At 43.5% G+C, this 15365-nt stretch overlaps 1 protein-coding gene across 1 annotated transcript in view; it reads left to right on the top strand.

Moving 5' to 3' along the window:
• The window catches only part of hmcn1 (hemicentin 1), a 744329-nt gene that overhangs the window by 601292 nt on the left and 127672 nt on the right, over positions 1-15365 (top strand). The window contains exons 71-75 of the mRNA XM_070887155.1: positions 286-422; positions 2101-2242; positions 2886-3030; positions 8580-8707; positions 9771-9927. Of these exons, the coding sequence (XP_070743256.1) occupies positions 286-422; positions 2101-2242; positions 2886-3030; positions 8580-8707; positions 9771-9927 (709 nt within the window). The remainder of the gene's footprint in view (positions 1-285; positions 423-2100; positions 2243-2885; positions 3031-8579; positions 8708-9770; positions 9928-15365) is intronic.

Below are 15365 nucleotides of genomic sequence, written 5' to 3'. Positions count from 1 at the left end.
TTGGGACACTGCCCTATGTGTGACCAAGTTCGAAGTTGAGCTATTCTTACCTTACTGTGGGACTGAGTGCGCGGGTTGCAAGCTCAGATGTCCATGAAGCTGGAGAAGCTATTCACAAATATCACTGAATGTCGATGACATCCCAGTTTCTGCAATGACCCTCAACACCTCACTCCCTAATGTCTTCCAAAAAAACAAGCAGATTCTGTTCTTATGAGGTAAGGGGGATTGATAGAAATGTTGTTGCCTAGTTTTACTTCAGTTGCTGTTGTGCTTTTGATGCAGTCCCACCAAACATTGCTGGTCAAAGTGGGCCTCAGGACTTGGCTGTGCTACAGAATGGACAGGTAATCCTGGAATGCAAGTCTGATGCTGTCCCACCTCCAACACTAACCTGGCTAAAGGACAGCAAGCCACTACAGGTAAACAGTCACCTTCTGTTAATATAAGGATTGACGGAGTGTTAGAAGACGTTTTTAACATCCAGTATTATATTGTGGTGGATCAAATTGATTGAGGTCCATCCTAACACTAAAGTTAATGCACAAATTCGCTGCTGACATTACAAGCAAAAGCCTTAGTAAAAGAGAAAAAATCTTAGTCACCTTATCACATTGTTGATGTATCTCAAAGCGCTTTACATGCAATAAATTACTTTTGGAGTGCAGTGATTGCTGCAAAGTAGCCAAATGCCATAGCAAATCTGCAAAGTCCCACAAACAATGAGATGAATGATTGATTAATCTGTTTACCAATATTGACGAAAGGATTCCTCAAAACCACACTGAACCAACCTTGACAGTGCATTCCCAAAGGCCTGCAGCAGGAGCAGCAATTTCAACTCTACTTCACATTGCAACAACAGTTAGAATTCATAAGAACATAAGAACATAAGAAATAGGAACAGGAGTAGACCATACGCCCCCTCGAGTCTGCTCTGCCATTCAATAAGATCATGGCTGATCTGATCATGAACTCAGCTCCACTTCCCTGCCCGCTCCCCATAACCCCTTATCCGCATATTGTTTAAGAAACTGTCTATTTCAGACTTAATTGTATTCAATGTTCCCAACTTCCACAGCTCTCTGAGACAATGAATTCCACAGATTTACAACCCTCTGAGAGAAGAAATTTCTCCTCATCTCTGTTTTAAATGGGCGGCCCCTTATTCTAAGATCATGCCCTCTAGTTCCAGTCTCCCCTATTAGTGGAAACATCCTCTCTGCATCCACTTTGTCAAGCCCCCTCAATCTTATACGTTTTGATAAGATCACCTCTCATTCTTCTGAATTCCAACCCCCTCATCCCCGGAATCAACCTAGTGAACCTTCTCTGAACTGCCTGCAAAGCAAGTATATCCTTTCGTAAATATGGAAACTAAAACTGCATGCAGTATTCCAGGTGTGGCCTCATCAATACCTTATATAGCTGTAGCAAGACTTCCCTGCTTTTATACTCCATCCCCTTTGCAATAAAAGCCAAGATACCATTGGCCTTCCTGATCACTTGCTGTACCTGCATACTATCCTTTTGTGTTTCATGCACAAGTACCGCCAGGTCCCATTGTACTGCGGCACTTTGCAATCTTTCTCCATTTAAATAATAACTTGTTCTTTGATTTTTTTCTGCCAAAATGCATGACCTCACACTTTCCAACATTATACTCCATTTGCCAAATTTTTGCCCACTCACTTAGTCCTTTTGCAGATTTTGTGTGTCCTCCTCACACATTGCTTTTCCTTCCATCTTTGTATCATTAGCAAACTTGGCTACGTTACACTCAGTCCCTTCTTCCAAGTCATTAACATAGATTATAAATTGTTGGCGTCCCAGCACTGATCCCTGCAGCACCCCACTAATTACTGGTTGCCAACCCGAGAATGAACCATTTATCCCAACTCTCTGTTCTCTGTTAGTTAGCCAATCCTCTATCCATGCTAATATATTACACCCAACCCCGTGAACTTTTATCTTGTGCAGTAACAACACACTGGCCTGCCACCTGCTCACCTTAAGCACTCGCGCTGCTATTCGTACCCCAACTAAAGTAGTTTTTGAAGTAACAGCTGTGACTTCATGTTTCTTCAATTGAATCGGCAGGCTACCCCTCGTATACGCATCCTGTCCAGTGGACGATACCTTCAGATTAATAATGCTGAGCTTGGGGATACAGCTCGATACACCTGTGTAGCAAGCAACATTGCTGGGAAAATGACAAGAGAATTTACTGTAGCAGTAAGCGGTGAGTATACATTCAAAACCTTCCTATCTTGGTCTAATGGAAATGGATATTAACACAGTCACTGATTTTCTGTTATCACGGGGAAAATGGATGGAATTGTGGAATGCAAATGACTATTTGGATTTTGAAATTGATGCCATAATCATGCAAGATTCGGTGGAGCCAAAGAAAGATAAAGAGTACTAGACTCAAAAGTTAGCTAACCAATAAATAGCACATACTCAGCATTTTCACGTTTGTATTGCCGATGGGGAGCCTCACTCACCAGAATAGCATATTGGGAAATTGCAGGTGACCTGTACACAATTTTTCATTTGTGATTTCCCAACAAGTGTATCATGCAGATGAGACTCCCACCAGAATATAATTACAAAGCTATGATTAAGTTGCCATTATTTTCTGAACTGTAAAATTAAATAACTTTTGTGGAAGAAGGGTTAAACTGAATTTAAAAAGTGCAGGGACTCTGTCAATCACTTATACTACTATTCATACAATATCACTTTGAAAGATTTTGTTTTTGTTAGCAATGATAGGCACTTGTTTTTTTTCCAACAAGACCATTTATTTTTCCTCAATGACAAACATTACAGCTTTAACCATACTAAATTGGTACTAATCCTCTGTTGTTTTGAACATGTAGTTGCTCCAACAATAAAAGCAAGTCCACAGATGGTGACTGTCCACATCAACCAGCCAGCAGTGCTCAAGTGTGTGGTGATTGGGGTACCAGCTCCCCAAGTCACCTGGAGGAAGGACGGTGCCATTCTATCAGCAAGCAACCTGCGGTCAGATATCACTTTTCACACACTATTTAATTTATTTTTCGGGCATTTATTGCCCATTCCCAGTTGTCCTGAGAAGGTGATGGTGTGCCTTCTTTGAATCACTGATGCTCATGTGGTGCTCCCACAATGGTTATTCTTTATAGCGGTTTGATATAACTGAGTGGCTTGCTAGGCCACTAGTAATCACACAAAGGCCAGAGCAGGTAAGGTTGGCAGGTATTCTTCCCTAAATGTCATTGCTGAACTAGTTCGGCTTTTGCGACAATCCAACAGCTTCATGGTCACTTTCAGTGATAACCAGCTGCTTTTATTTCCAGGTTTAAAAAAAAAACTGAATTTAAATTCTCAAACAATCATGTGCTTTTTGAACTCACCTTCTCTGGATTATTAGTCAAGACCTCTGCATTACTAGTCCAGTAACAAAGGGCTCAATTTTCCCCAATGACGATTTTTGGCATATTGCGAGTTACGCCCATTTTTTTGGCCCTGACTACTCCAAAAAAATTAACTAGCAAGTTTCCCCATTCTATTTTTTTGAAATTGGCACCATGCAGCCTGTCCTTTAGCTTCGGGGGGTGGAGCCTAATGTCTGCGCTGAAAAAATGATGCGCCCCCCCACCCTTCTGCACATGTGCAAAAAAAAAAGGATGTTTTTGACGTGACTGCTATGAGCGCGCATGCCCAGCACACCTCCCGGTTTGCATTCGGCCATTTTTAAAGAGCCAGTTGTGCATAAGAACTTTAATTCTCATTGGAAAAATTGGAGCTGCAATACAATATGCAACGCGGCTCAAGGACCAAGAATTTTTTACTGTAATTGAGGCCAGATGGCATGAGCTGGACACCAGCAGCGGTCACATAAAAATTTCACCAAAAGAAATGCAGAAACACTGGTACCAACTTGCAGAAGATTACTGTGCAATGGTGACCACCCCGAGGTCTGGAGGCCAGTGCAAAAAGAAGTGGCAGGACCTTGGTCAAGTAGTTAGTGTAAGTGATATTTTCATTTATTCACTGGAATTACAATTGTAAATGTGACCATCTGTATATATCCCACCCAGCAGTAAGACACCCTCACTAAAAAGTTATATTTTCATCTTTGCAGAGAAGCTAACCATTTGTCTGTTCTGTTATATTTTGTAGAACTTGAGGCCAACCCTGACAAGGCTGAAGCCAATGCAGAAGAAGATTCAGATGCGAACGAGCCTGAAGAGAACATCTTCCAATCCCACCTTCCAGACCAAGAGCATGGGAGTGAGGGGAGGGGGAGGTGATGGATGAAGCCCACACTGTTGAATTCACTCTGGAGAAAGTGCAGGTGCCGCCCATTGAGGTGCCAGGCCCTTTCCTGAGTGTTACGAGTGTTGGGACATTCCATGGTTTCTCACAGTCTGAGGCTGTGGATCCCAGTGGGATGTAGCAAGGCACAACCAGGGCCCCACCGTCCGAGGCTGCGGGTCCCAGTGGGATGCAGTGAGCCATACCCAGGGTGAGGAGGGGAAGGAGAGCTTGACAGCGCTCTCTTGAGTTGCAGGAACTAATAGATGTAGTTCAGATGATGGCAATGATTGCAGAGAGCATTGATCTTACACGATCACTCCTGGACACAATCAGTGGGGTGGGTAATTAGATATCGGGACTGTCGGGAGAAGTAACAACACTCTCACGAGAAATGGGAACACTGTCCGGGCACATGAGGGAGGGAATGTCGCAGGCAGCTGATGTGCTGTCAGTGAACATGAGGGAGGGAATGTTGCATGTAGTTCATACACTGTTGGTGAACATGAGGGAGGGAATGTCGCAGGTAACTGATACACTGTCAGCAAATATGAGGGAGGGAATGTTGAAGGTAGTTGAGACACAGTCACGGCACATGAGGGAGGGAATGTCGCTGCAATAAGGGAATTCGCCCAGATCCCCTCCTGCGCCCATTGACAGATTCAACTGCCACTCCCACTCCAATCCCCAGACCAGCCTTTGAATAGGCCCAAGCCGGGCCTTCCACATTACCACCTGCCCCCCGCATTACCCGAGATGTTCGAAAGAATAAGCTTGGTACCAACCCGAGAAACGTTGCGCCACCGCCTGCGGGCACCAAGCGCATCGGCCGCTCTTCGAATAAGGTGGAGGAGAGATGGTTGCAGCCTTTCTTTGCTGTTGTTACTGTTGTAACTGTTCTCAAATTAAATGTATTTTGTAAGTTATGTACATTTACAAGTTTAAAAGTTTGTAAGTGATCTTAGAGTTTGTAAGTGATCTTAGAGTTTGTAAGTGATCTTAAAGATTGTAAGTGATCTTAACTGAAAACTTTAAAGTTTGACACAGAATATTTTTAAGTACAAAAGTTAAGTACAAACAAGTGTTAAACTTTTGAATAAAATATATTTTAAATTATAACTGAATCTGTTCTATTATTAACACAACTTTTTGAAGTAAAGAAGAATAATTTCCATTATTTGTTCCATTAACACAACACAACATTACGGAACAGGTCCAAACAGTAAACATGGTCCATTTGGAATAGTTGCCGTTGAACCTTCAGGCAGCAAAGCGTTCTCGGATGAGCTGCTGGTGCAAGGCTCGAGCAATCGTTAAAGGGGCATGATGGCCCGCCCGCCTCCGCCGTCGTGCTCCGGGTTCAGGTAGTTGCATCGCTTCCTCATCGCTTCCTCATCGTCCTCGTCCTCCTCCTCCTCCTCCTCCTCCTCCTCTGCATCTTCCTCCTCATCATCAGCCACTTTCACCTCAGGTGGGTCTTCTACTATCAGCTGCTGCTGCCTCATGATGACCAAGTTATGCAGCATGCAGCACACAACAGTGAACTGACCGACAATCTCACGGGAGTATTGCAAGTAGCCTCTGGAATGGTCCAGGCATGAGACACGCTGTTTCAATATGCCATGGTCCTCTCTATTATGCTGCGCGTCACAATGTGCAATGTGGGTACAATCAGTGCAGGTCTGTATCTTTGGGAAGCCAGCAATCCTGGAGAAGCCCACAGCCCTGTCACGCATTGCCTGGGCGGTCATGTGAACTTTATGTAGTCATTCTTCCAGGCATAAAGTGCAGCAGTCACCTGCTGAATGCAGATATGTGTTGCATGTTGAGAAATGATGCACACATCCCCAGTTGTGGCCTGGAATGATCCAGATGCATAGAATGAAAGTACAGCTTATAACCTTCACTTCAACTGACAAAGCAGTCCTCCTGACGCTTCTAGGCTGCAGGTCTGCTTTTACTAACTCACAGATCTCAGTTACAACTTTTTTGCCGAAACACAGCCTTCTCACACAGTCTGTATCAATCAGGTGCAGGCATGAATGGCTGTCTCGATATACCCGACGTGGGTAAGTCCTCCGGCCCATCTTCCTACATGCTCTGAGATTCTTCATGTGATGATGTTGAATCAATCGTCTCCTCCACAGCACCATCGTGCAGAAGGCTTGCACGAGGTATGGCATTGTCAGTATTACCCCCATAATTAAATTGTACCTTTGCAAGAAGTTCAAAACAACAGAGCAAGGAGTTAAAGCTTCCTTGTTCTCTCACTCCCCAAGATCGACGCCCTAGTATGGACCCCACCCAGGTCTGAGCAAGCGCAATAGGCTTGCTTAGAACAGGAAGCTAAGCATTCAAATGTGGACATTTGGGGCAACGAAGTCTAATGCAATTCTTTAATTTTAGATTTTTTTCAAAGTACCACCCCACCACCGACCGAACATCTCCTCACCGGACTCAAGGGTTGGCCGGCAGAATCGCTCCCTTGCCCGGACACACGGGCTTGGCAAACACCCAACACCCCTCTCTTTTCCCCCACCCCCTCCTCCAGTCTTCTTTTGATGCTGCTGCATAGTGTAAGGGTTTCCATCGCTTCAGTTTGGTTCCCCCCACTCCCCCCGGCTTCTTTTGAAGCCGAGCCCCTGTGTCTGGGCGAGGGACCGATTCTGCTGGCTGACGCACCGACCCTCGAGCCCGGTTTGGAGACGTTCGGTGGTGGCATGGCACTTTGGGGGGAAAAGATCCAAAATTGAAGAATTGTATTAGACTTCCATTTTCTGCGTTTTAAGTTTGAAAAAATTAAGCTTCATAATGCATATTTAATGGGGCAGAAATTCTGGCAAATGTCCTCACTCCCGAGATACGGAAGATTTGTCAAGCCCCAGCTTGACAGAAGGAAGAGCCGTGTCTACGGACCTGGGAAGGCATCGCAAAAGCCGGTTTTCAGTGCACAATGCGCATGCGCTGAAAAACGGCTCTTCCTTCTGTCAAGTTTGGGCTTGACAAATCTTCCGTATCTCGGGAGTGAGGACATTTGCAAGGGCAAGATTGTGGGATTTATCCATATCTTGCTCAGCAAATATACTCAAAAATCTTGCGCCTGAAAAAGCAGGAGCATTGCCTACTTTTATAGGCGTAAGAGTTTTAAAATACACAAAACATTTTAAAATAAAATTATAAAAACACATTTTATTGTTAAAAACCCTCCCCACTACAGTAAGTTTATTTTAAACCATAATTTTAAAAAACTTTTTTAAAAAATGGGAAAAATATTTATTTTTTAAATACTTAAATAACTTTAATTTAAATTAATAAAAATATTGTGTATTTTTTCTATTTTTTATTATTGGTTTTGTGTGTTTTGGGGGCTGTTTCTCATTCATAATAATGGGAACTCCAACAACTTTACCTGATTGGCTGCCCAAAGCCATGTGACTTCAGCTCCAGGCCTGCGCACGTCCCGACGTGCACGCGCTGCGACACACGGTCAGAAGAGGCCTCAGGACCGGGAACTTGCATGGATGCAGCAGGATAAGGTAAGTGCGCATTTTTTTAAAGTTTTTTACACAATCGCCCGCAGGAAGCAGCCGACCGATATTTCTGGGCGAATGTGTTCTTGACTTCCTCCAAAATTTTGCATAAAAGCTATGGCGTCATTCTGCACCGATTTTTTAATGTGCAGTTTTTCTTAAGTCTGCAGCATGATGCAAAAAAAACAAACCTAAAAAACTTTTGGGAGTGGTCACATACGACGTCCTAGGAAAAATGGCAAAACTTGCATAAATATGAAAAACTGGCGCAGCATGATGCAAAAAAAACAACCCTAAAAAAATCGTAACTAACTGAATTACACTGGCGCACAATCTTTGGGGAAACTTGAATATTTTAATTTAGGCCAAAAAAACGGCGCAGATAACTAGGGAAAATTGAGCCCCTTATCACTACACATCCATCACAATGCGTCTGTTAAAACCAGAGAGCAGAATTTGATGCAAGTATAGTCGGTTTCTTTTGGGAAGTGCATGACCCTCACTTAGCAACTGCCCAATCAAGAATTCATTGTGTGGAAAACCACAAGTGCAAGTCTGCATCCTATCACTCTTTGGAACAGCCATTGGGCAAGACATCCATGTGGTTCATGGCCCTCAACAACGGCGAGTAACATTGATAGAATTCATACTGCAATCCACAGTAATTAATTGTACATGAAGCACTTTGGGGCATTTCCGAAAAGGTAGGAAAATATAAATGCAATTCTTTTTCCTCACCAGGTATTCATTTTCAGAGGATGGTTCATTGCAAATTGGCTCAGCTCAAGTAACAGATACAGGCCGATATCTGTGCATGGCAACCAACACGGCTGGAACAGCTCGTAAGCGAATTGATGTACAAGTCTATGGTAAATACCCTTCAGATCATAGCTATAAATTACTGATAACATCCAGGAATCTTTGCCTCAGGGGTTACCACCAATGTTCCCTTCAAGTTTTTTTTGGCTGTGCGGCCCTTTCAAAATAACGCGCATGCGCAGTTTTTCCCAGTTAAAAGCCAGTGATCCGCCTGCGCGGCTGCAATATTGGTTAGCACCTATTTGCTTTTTCAGTGAGAAGTTTGGACATTTCAAAACCTGAATGCAGGAAGTTCTGATTTTCAAAATAGAAGATAATTTTTCTTTTACTTCTGATGTGGCGATATCATTTAAGGTTTTCAATTAGTTTTCAATGTCAGCAAAGCAAACTTTGGAACTCAAGCCAGAATCCCTCCAATGCACTTATTGACTTTGTCTGGTTTTGGACTTAGCGAAATGTGGCAAACCTACTTATACATTTTGTACTAGACCAGCATGGGAAATCTTAAGATACTTATCACTTTCCAGCTTACTGTAATTACTAAAAGCATGTAAAAAATCAGTTCTTAGGAGGAAATATACTTCGCTGGCTTAAAAGATGTGGGTTTTACAAATCCTGCTTCTAATGATACAATCCTTGTCTTTTTCATTGTATTTGTTAAGTTTGACCTTTGTGTGTTACATGCTCCATATGTTTTTGAACCATACTCCTTTTTCCTGGTATACATCATATAACGCGTCTCTTGTCAATTACCTTTTTGTATTACAGACACACAGAAAGCTACTCTGTAATATTAATAAGTTAAATAAACAAGATGCTCATATATGGCAGAAAAATAGAGCATTTGATTTTAATGTCCAATTCATGGTCAATAATGTGGATAAACAAGGATGCACAATGTATGTCAAACTATTAAACCATTATATATGAAGTAGTGTACAATGATCATGATCAGGAGAGAGGACCAAATGCTATTGCCACACACACCTATTTATTCAGAAACTCAAACTGCAACTGAGCTACCTATAAGCAGATGTTATTATTTGTTTCTACTTTTAGACTTCGCAAACCTTTTGGTCCAATGCACAAAATGTTTTCCCTGTTCTCTCCTAGTTCCTCCATCCGTTGCTCCTGGCCTCAACAATATCACCGTTCTCGTCAATGTGCAGACCACTCTGGCATGTGAAGCTACTGGCATCCCAAAGCCTACAGTCAGCTGGAAGAAGAATGGACGCCTACTCAACACTGATCAGAATCAGAATATGTACAGGTGATTAAATCTTATTATCTGGAAAAATAATAATTCCAAGAATCATCCAACTAAACATTTGAGTGCGTTTGTCCCTACAACACTCAATGGCTTGGGCTCTTTCATTATCAAAGAGTTTAGCTATAACATGGTGTCAAGTTTTACCTGCTCTGTGCCAAAGTATTTAACACAAAATTATAGGACACATCCTAGCCAGCCACCAACTTCTTGACTGATCCACCAGAAGCAAAATTGCGGTAAAGTGAACTGAACTGGCCTGACTGAGCTCTATTTTCTGCAAGAGCCCCCTCTACAGGTCACATCAGCCATTACACCAGTAATGCAGGGCTACAATATTTGGGTCAACTTCATGGTTAAATCCATCACTATACTTAAGGATATCCAGACCAAGCTAGTGAGTGATCTACACAACTAGAATTTCTTTTTGCTTAATATGGAGTGCATAATCTTTCCCTGAAACAACACGCTCTGGTTACAATGTCTAGAGAGCTTACACACAAATTGACAGAAGTCCAAGCTTAGGTACCCACAAGTGCACTTTAACTAGCTAAAATCATACAGTTTAGTAGCTTACAGCACTGGTAAATTTATTGATTCTTTTCCAGCCAGGACTATCCTACTAACCACATTAAGATTCTTTCATTCAATGTTGTTTTTAATATGGACTCCCTATTTCCCAGAAAACACAGGAGTTCTATATCACTATAAATGTTAATTAGTAAAACTCTTTAAAAAGAATTCAATCATTTTGGTATACTAGTAATAACAAAAATGTTACACTGGGATTCCACTATAGCTCAGTGAATTATTGCATAACATCTTATGGTACTGCGCCACACAAATCAGAAAGATTCTAGAATCCATGGCCTGTGTTTAATTAATTGAACTCAGGAAAGGTAGTGATAAGGCCCTACAATTAATTTAATTGCCACTATGATAGGGAGGTGAAAAATATTAGCCTGGGTTCTGGTACTGATCATTACACAGGGATTCAAGTTTGAAAGTGCATTTGTGTGGACATGGGATGAGAATAAGATGAAACTTGGCTGTTATGCCACTTTCCCCGCCCTCTTTCCAGGTGAAATAGCCTGCAAATACTCACTGTCCAAGCTCACACATGAAATGTGGCCAGGGTGCCTGGTACCTGTGAATCCTTATCCCAGTATGAGTCATTGCCTTCAGGAGAAGAGACAATAGCAAAATAAAAATGTAATATCATTCCACCTAGTGGTCTACTGCTCCTCCTAGTGGACTACTGTGGTAATGCAGCCTCTGCTGTTTACAACAAGAATAAAATTAATAGAGCCACCTTGGAGTCTGTGTGTGTTGTGAGGTCGTAAGGAAAATACCACATTGGCGATGAGGGTAGGATTCCTGGATACCATCACTGAAATGATTGTTGGTGGATGATTCCAGCCAAACAACAGAGAGACTAGAGAGGTCCTTTGTTTTGAATAACAGCTAAAAATCCAAGGAAAATTACAAGCACACTTGGCTGAACTGAGGAGTCCAGATGGCTGCACCTATAGGAATAATAGAGTGCTTGGGTGAGTTTCAACGCACCCAAGAGGCTTTTGGAGCATATGTGGAGTGGCTAGAAATGTTTTTCACCACGAATAGTATCATCGCAGTCCCCGATGATGAGAACCGTAACCGGAAAGAAAACTGACTATTTTTCTGACTATTTCCCCGAGATGTATGAAATCCTGAAACATTTGCTTATTCCCCTCAAGCCAAAGGACACATCACTTACGGAGATTCTAAGCAAGCTGGAACAGCACTCCAGTCCTGAGCCCCTAGAAATTGCTGAAAGTTATCATTTTGAAACACAAGATGAATTCATTGACGAAAGTATTAGTGAGTACATTGTAGCTTTAAAGAAGCTATCCATTCAGTGTCATTTCTGAGACTTTCAGGACCGAGCATTGCGTGACCGCTTTCTTTGTGGGATGAAAAATGAAGCAATCAGGAGGAAGTTGTTGACAACTCTTAACTTGACTTGTGATTTAGCTTGTCAGACAGCTATGTCATTGGATATATCCGACCAATATTCCCGTGAATTTCGTACCATTTCCAGTCGCCAGACAACCGAGGTGAATCGCCTGCAGGTTAAAAGTAAAAGGCAATTGGACCCCAAGGCTTCAGCAACTGGCAATGATAACACAGCATTGAAGTTGTGCTATCGGTCTCTGGGACAACACATTGCTCAAAGTTGTCCATATGTGAAGGCAGAGTGTTTCTTCTGCAGGAAAACTGGGCATCTTGCGAAGGTATGCCGACTGAAGAGTATACCAACTTTCAAGGCTATAAGTAGAAATGCCCAGAGACTACATTACATGGAAGAAGGGCTACACATCATCAGGAGCACGAAGGTGTCTAATAGCAATTCGAAAAGTATCATCCTCCGAGTAGATTTTGCAGGAACTAAGGTACGTATGGAAATCGACACTGATGCATCCGTGAGCGGGGAACCAAAATCGCTATAACTCGACAAATTGCGTGATTTCCCATTGTAGAAATCCAAGGTAGAGCTGTGAGGACTACTCAGGAGAGCAAATTCCTGTGGTAGGTCGGATCACTGTACCGGTGAAGTATAAGGATCAATTTCAGAGCGTGCCTCTCTTAGTGGTGGCAGGAGACAAGCCTGCCTTACTAGGTAGAAATTGGTTGAGATCACTGAATCTGGATTGGAATAAGATTTTTCGTGTTGAAATGAGATTTGCATCGAAGGATGATGTTATCAAGATGTATCCGAAGGTGTTCTGTAAAACAGGCAGTCTGATCCAAGGCTTCAAGGTGAGTGTCAGGGTACAGAAGGACGCTAGACCAGTTTACTTCAAGCCACGTCCCATACCATATGCACTCGAAGAGAAAGTTGAGCAAGAACTCAAAAGACTAGAGACTGAGAACGCTAGACTTTCCACTTCACATCGCTGGGCTAGTGCCCATATATCGGCCAAAAAGGCCTGCTATTGCTCATTTTGACTCAAAAGTGGAAAGTTGGGCCGGCACATCGCTGGAAAATTGACGGCCCAACTTTCGGCTCACATCGCCAAGGTGATCGCTGAGGAGCGCACACATCGCCTAGCCCAACTTTTGGCACATCGCCGGGCTGATCGCTCACCGAGAACATTGCTGGAGAATAGTTGCTTTTCCCTAGCCTTCCTCACAGCTCAACGCTACGGACGCCATTTTCAACATCGCAGTAAGAGAGGAGGCAGCTTAAACAGAGGCTTAGATAATTTGTGAATTAGTTAAGGGCCTTTTAAAGATAGATCCACTCACAATTAGATGTTTTATTATATTTATATTAATAAGTGACATTTCATCCTTATTTGATCTGGCCTGGCCATTGTTTTACAACAGTTGTATTTATGTTTTACTAAAACTTACATTATTAGAAGACACTGCACAATAATTGTAAAGTGAAAGAAAATTGTTTTAATAAAATAACAGCTCTTGAACGTTATTTTTAAACACCTTCCCACCCCCCCACCCACACCCCAACAGTGAAACAACAATAAAAACACCAACAGTAAACAATGTGAACAATATGTACAATATAAAAAAAGGTTGCATCCCCCTACCTACCTGCGGCTACGTATCCCTCCAGATCCTGGACCCCCCCCACCCCGTCTCCTTACCTCACCCACCTGTTTTGGTCCCTGGGCACTGCTACGAGGCTAGCGTGCAGTGGGCAACAGCAAGACTTCCTGTCGTGGTGGAGGATATGGTGGCACGATCGACTGTTGGGGGGCTGTTGGAGAGGAAGACAAAACAAGGGGATCGCCTTCCGAGTCAGGAGTTGGTGCTTCCTCCGGACCCGCCTTTGTGCTGGTGCTTGTGGACCTTGGGGTGCAGCGCCGTGTGCCGCCAAGTACGCATGCCGCAATGCATGGGAGGAGGCGGTGTTTTCACGCAACTCGGGGATCATCTGCTGTGTCGCCTTCGCTTGGCGAGTAGACACCCGGGAGAATTCCTCCGTGAACCCCACAAACACCTGGAGCTGCTCACGATTGATCGCGACAGACTCCTCGCACAGTTGTGCCAGGCTCTCTATGCGATCATCCAGGGTAGGCCTTTGCTCAAGCCGCTGACCCGACCTCCGTGGAGTCTGCGGCAGCACCAATGTGTGCCTTGGCGTCGCCAACTGCATGCCACTTGTTGCCGCTACCTCTTCGGTGGAACTCAACGTCGTGGCCGCAGGTTAAACAGACAGAGGGATGCAAGGGGCATCCTCCTCTGTCTCCAAGTATTCCTCCTCCTCTGGCTCCGTGGTCTCCTCTTCACTACCCGTGGTGAATGACACATGCAGCGGGGCAGGTGTCTGTGAGGGTGTGTCCTCCATTGGTGCCTCTGGAGCTGGGAGTCCTGCAAAACACAATTGAGCTTATTAGAACAGAAGGGATTGTTGCGCCGTACTGGTAGGAGGACCAGCACTACTCCAATAAATGTAAGCGAGAGACATTACATATTAATGCATCATATGGTAGTACATATGGTGGTACATCTATGTGAAATTCATTGCGCCAGCAAGCTGTGGAGGCTGGATCAGTCGCAGATAGACACAATGATAAGGGAGCGAGGGTTTATGGGGTGCGGATAGAGAAGGGGACAGATGGCCTGCTCTTATGTTCTTACGTTCTGATGTTGTCAACCTGAGAGTAGCACAGAGTAGCACAGAGGCTGCATGCATAACATGACATCATTCGTCTATTCTGTTATAATGAAATGATGTTACATTACTTTAACACTGCTTGACACATTACTCACGTGACACATGGGAGGGTCCGGCAACACCACAGGTGATGACCACGTGACTGTGGGCCTCCACTAGTGCTGCAGCACGTTCCTCAAGGCAAGTCAGTGGCTGTATTACAGCAGGGCCTACTCCAGTGCACCTCTGTGCGCCTGATTATGAACGTGAAAAGAGCATGGCATAAGCTACTTGACTAGGTTATATAATTTATAGACAACAGTTTCCAATGTTATATGCTAATAGGGTTTGTGTCCACAATTGATGCACAGTTATAACAAAGATTGGTGTGTTTAGGAGCTAATGCTTGACACAAACATCTCTCTCGAATACAATCTACATTGAACTCGGCATTGACAGTAGCTAATGTCCAAAATTGTCCCAGTGAGCAAAGGCAGCTCTCCCCCAGTCCATTCTGGGTTCCTGTGTAAGCGACAGCAGCCAGAGAGACTTAAAAGGGCACTGGTTCATAGCCATGTCCAGTTCTTAGCGGGGATGATATATCTTATATATGTTAGAAGAACAAGCTTACATTCAATCCAGGAGATTGACTATTATACTTAAAATTATACTTAGAATTTGCATCATTACAGTCTAAAATCGTACTTACTTTTGCTGAAGCCACAAGGCTGTTACAGCGCTTGTAGCACTGGTCGGATCCCCTGGCTTCGTGGGACGCAGA

Source organism: Pristiophorus japonicus, chromosome 8, assembly GCF_044704955.1.
Source record: "Pristiophorus japonicus isolate sPriJap1 chromosome 8, sPriJap1.hap1, whole genome shotgun sequence".
Classification (NCBI taxonomy): domain Eukaryota; kingdom Metazoa; phylum Chordata; class Chondrichthyes; family Pristiophoridae; genus Pristiophorus; species Pristiophorus japonicus.
This window is presented reverse-complemented; position numbering and strand designations above follow the sequence as displayed.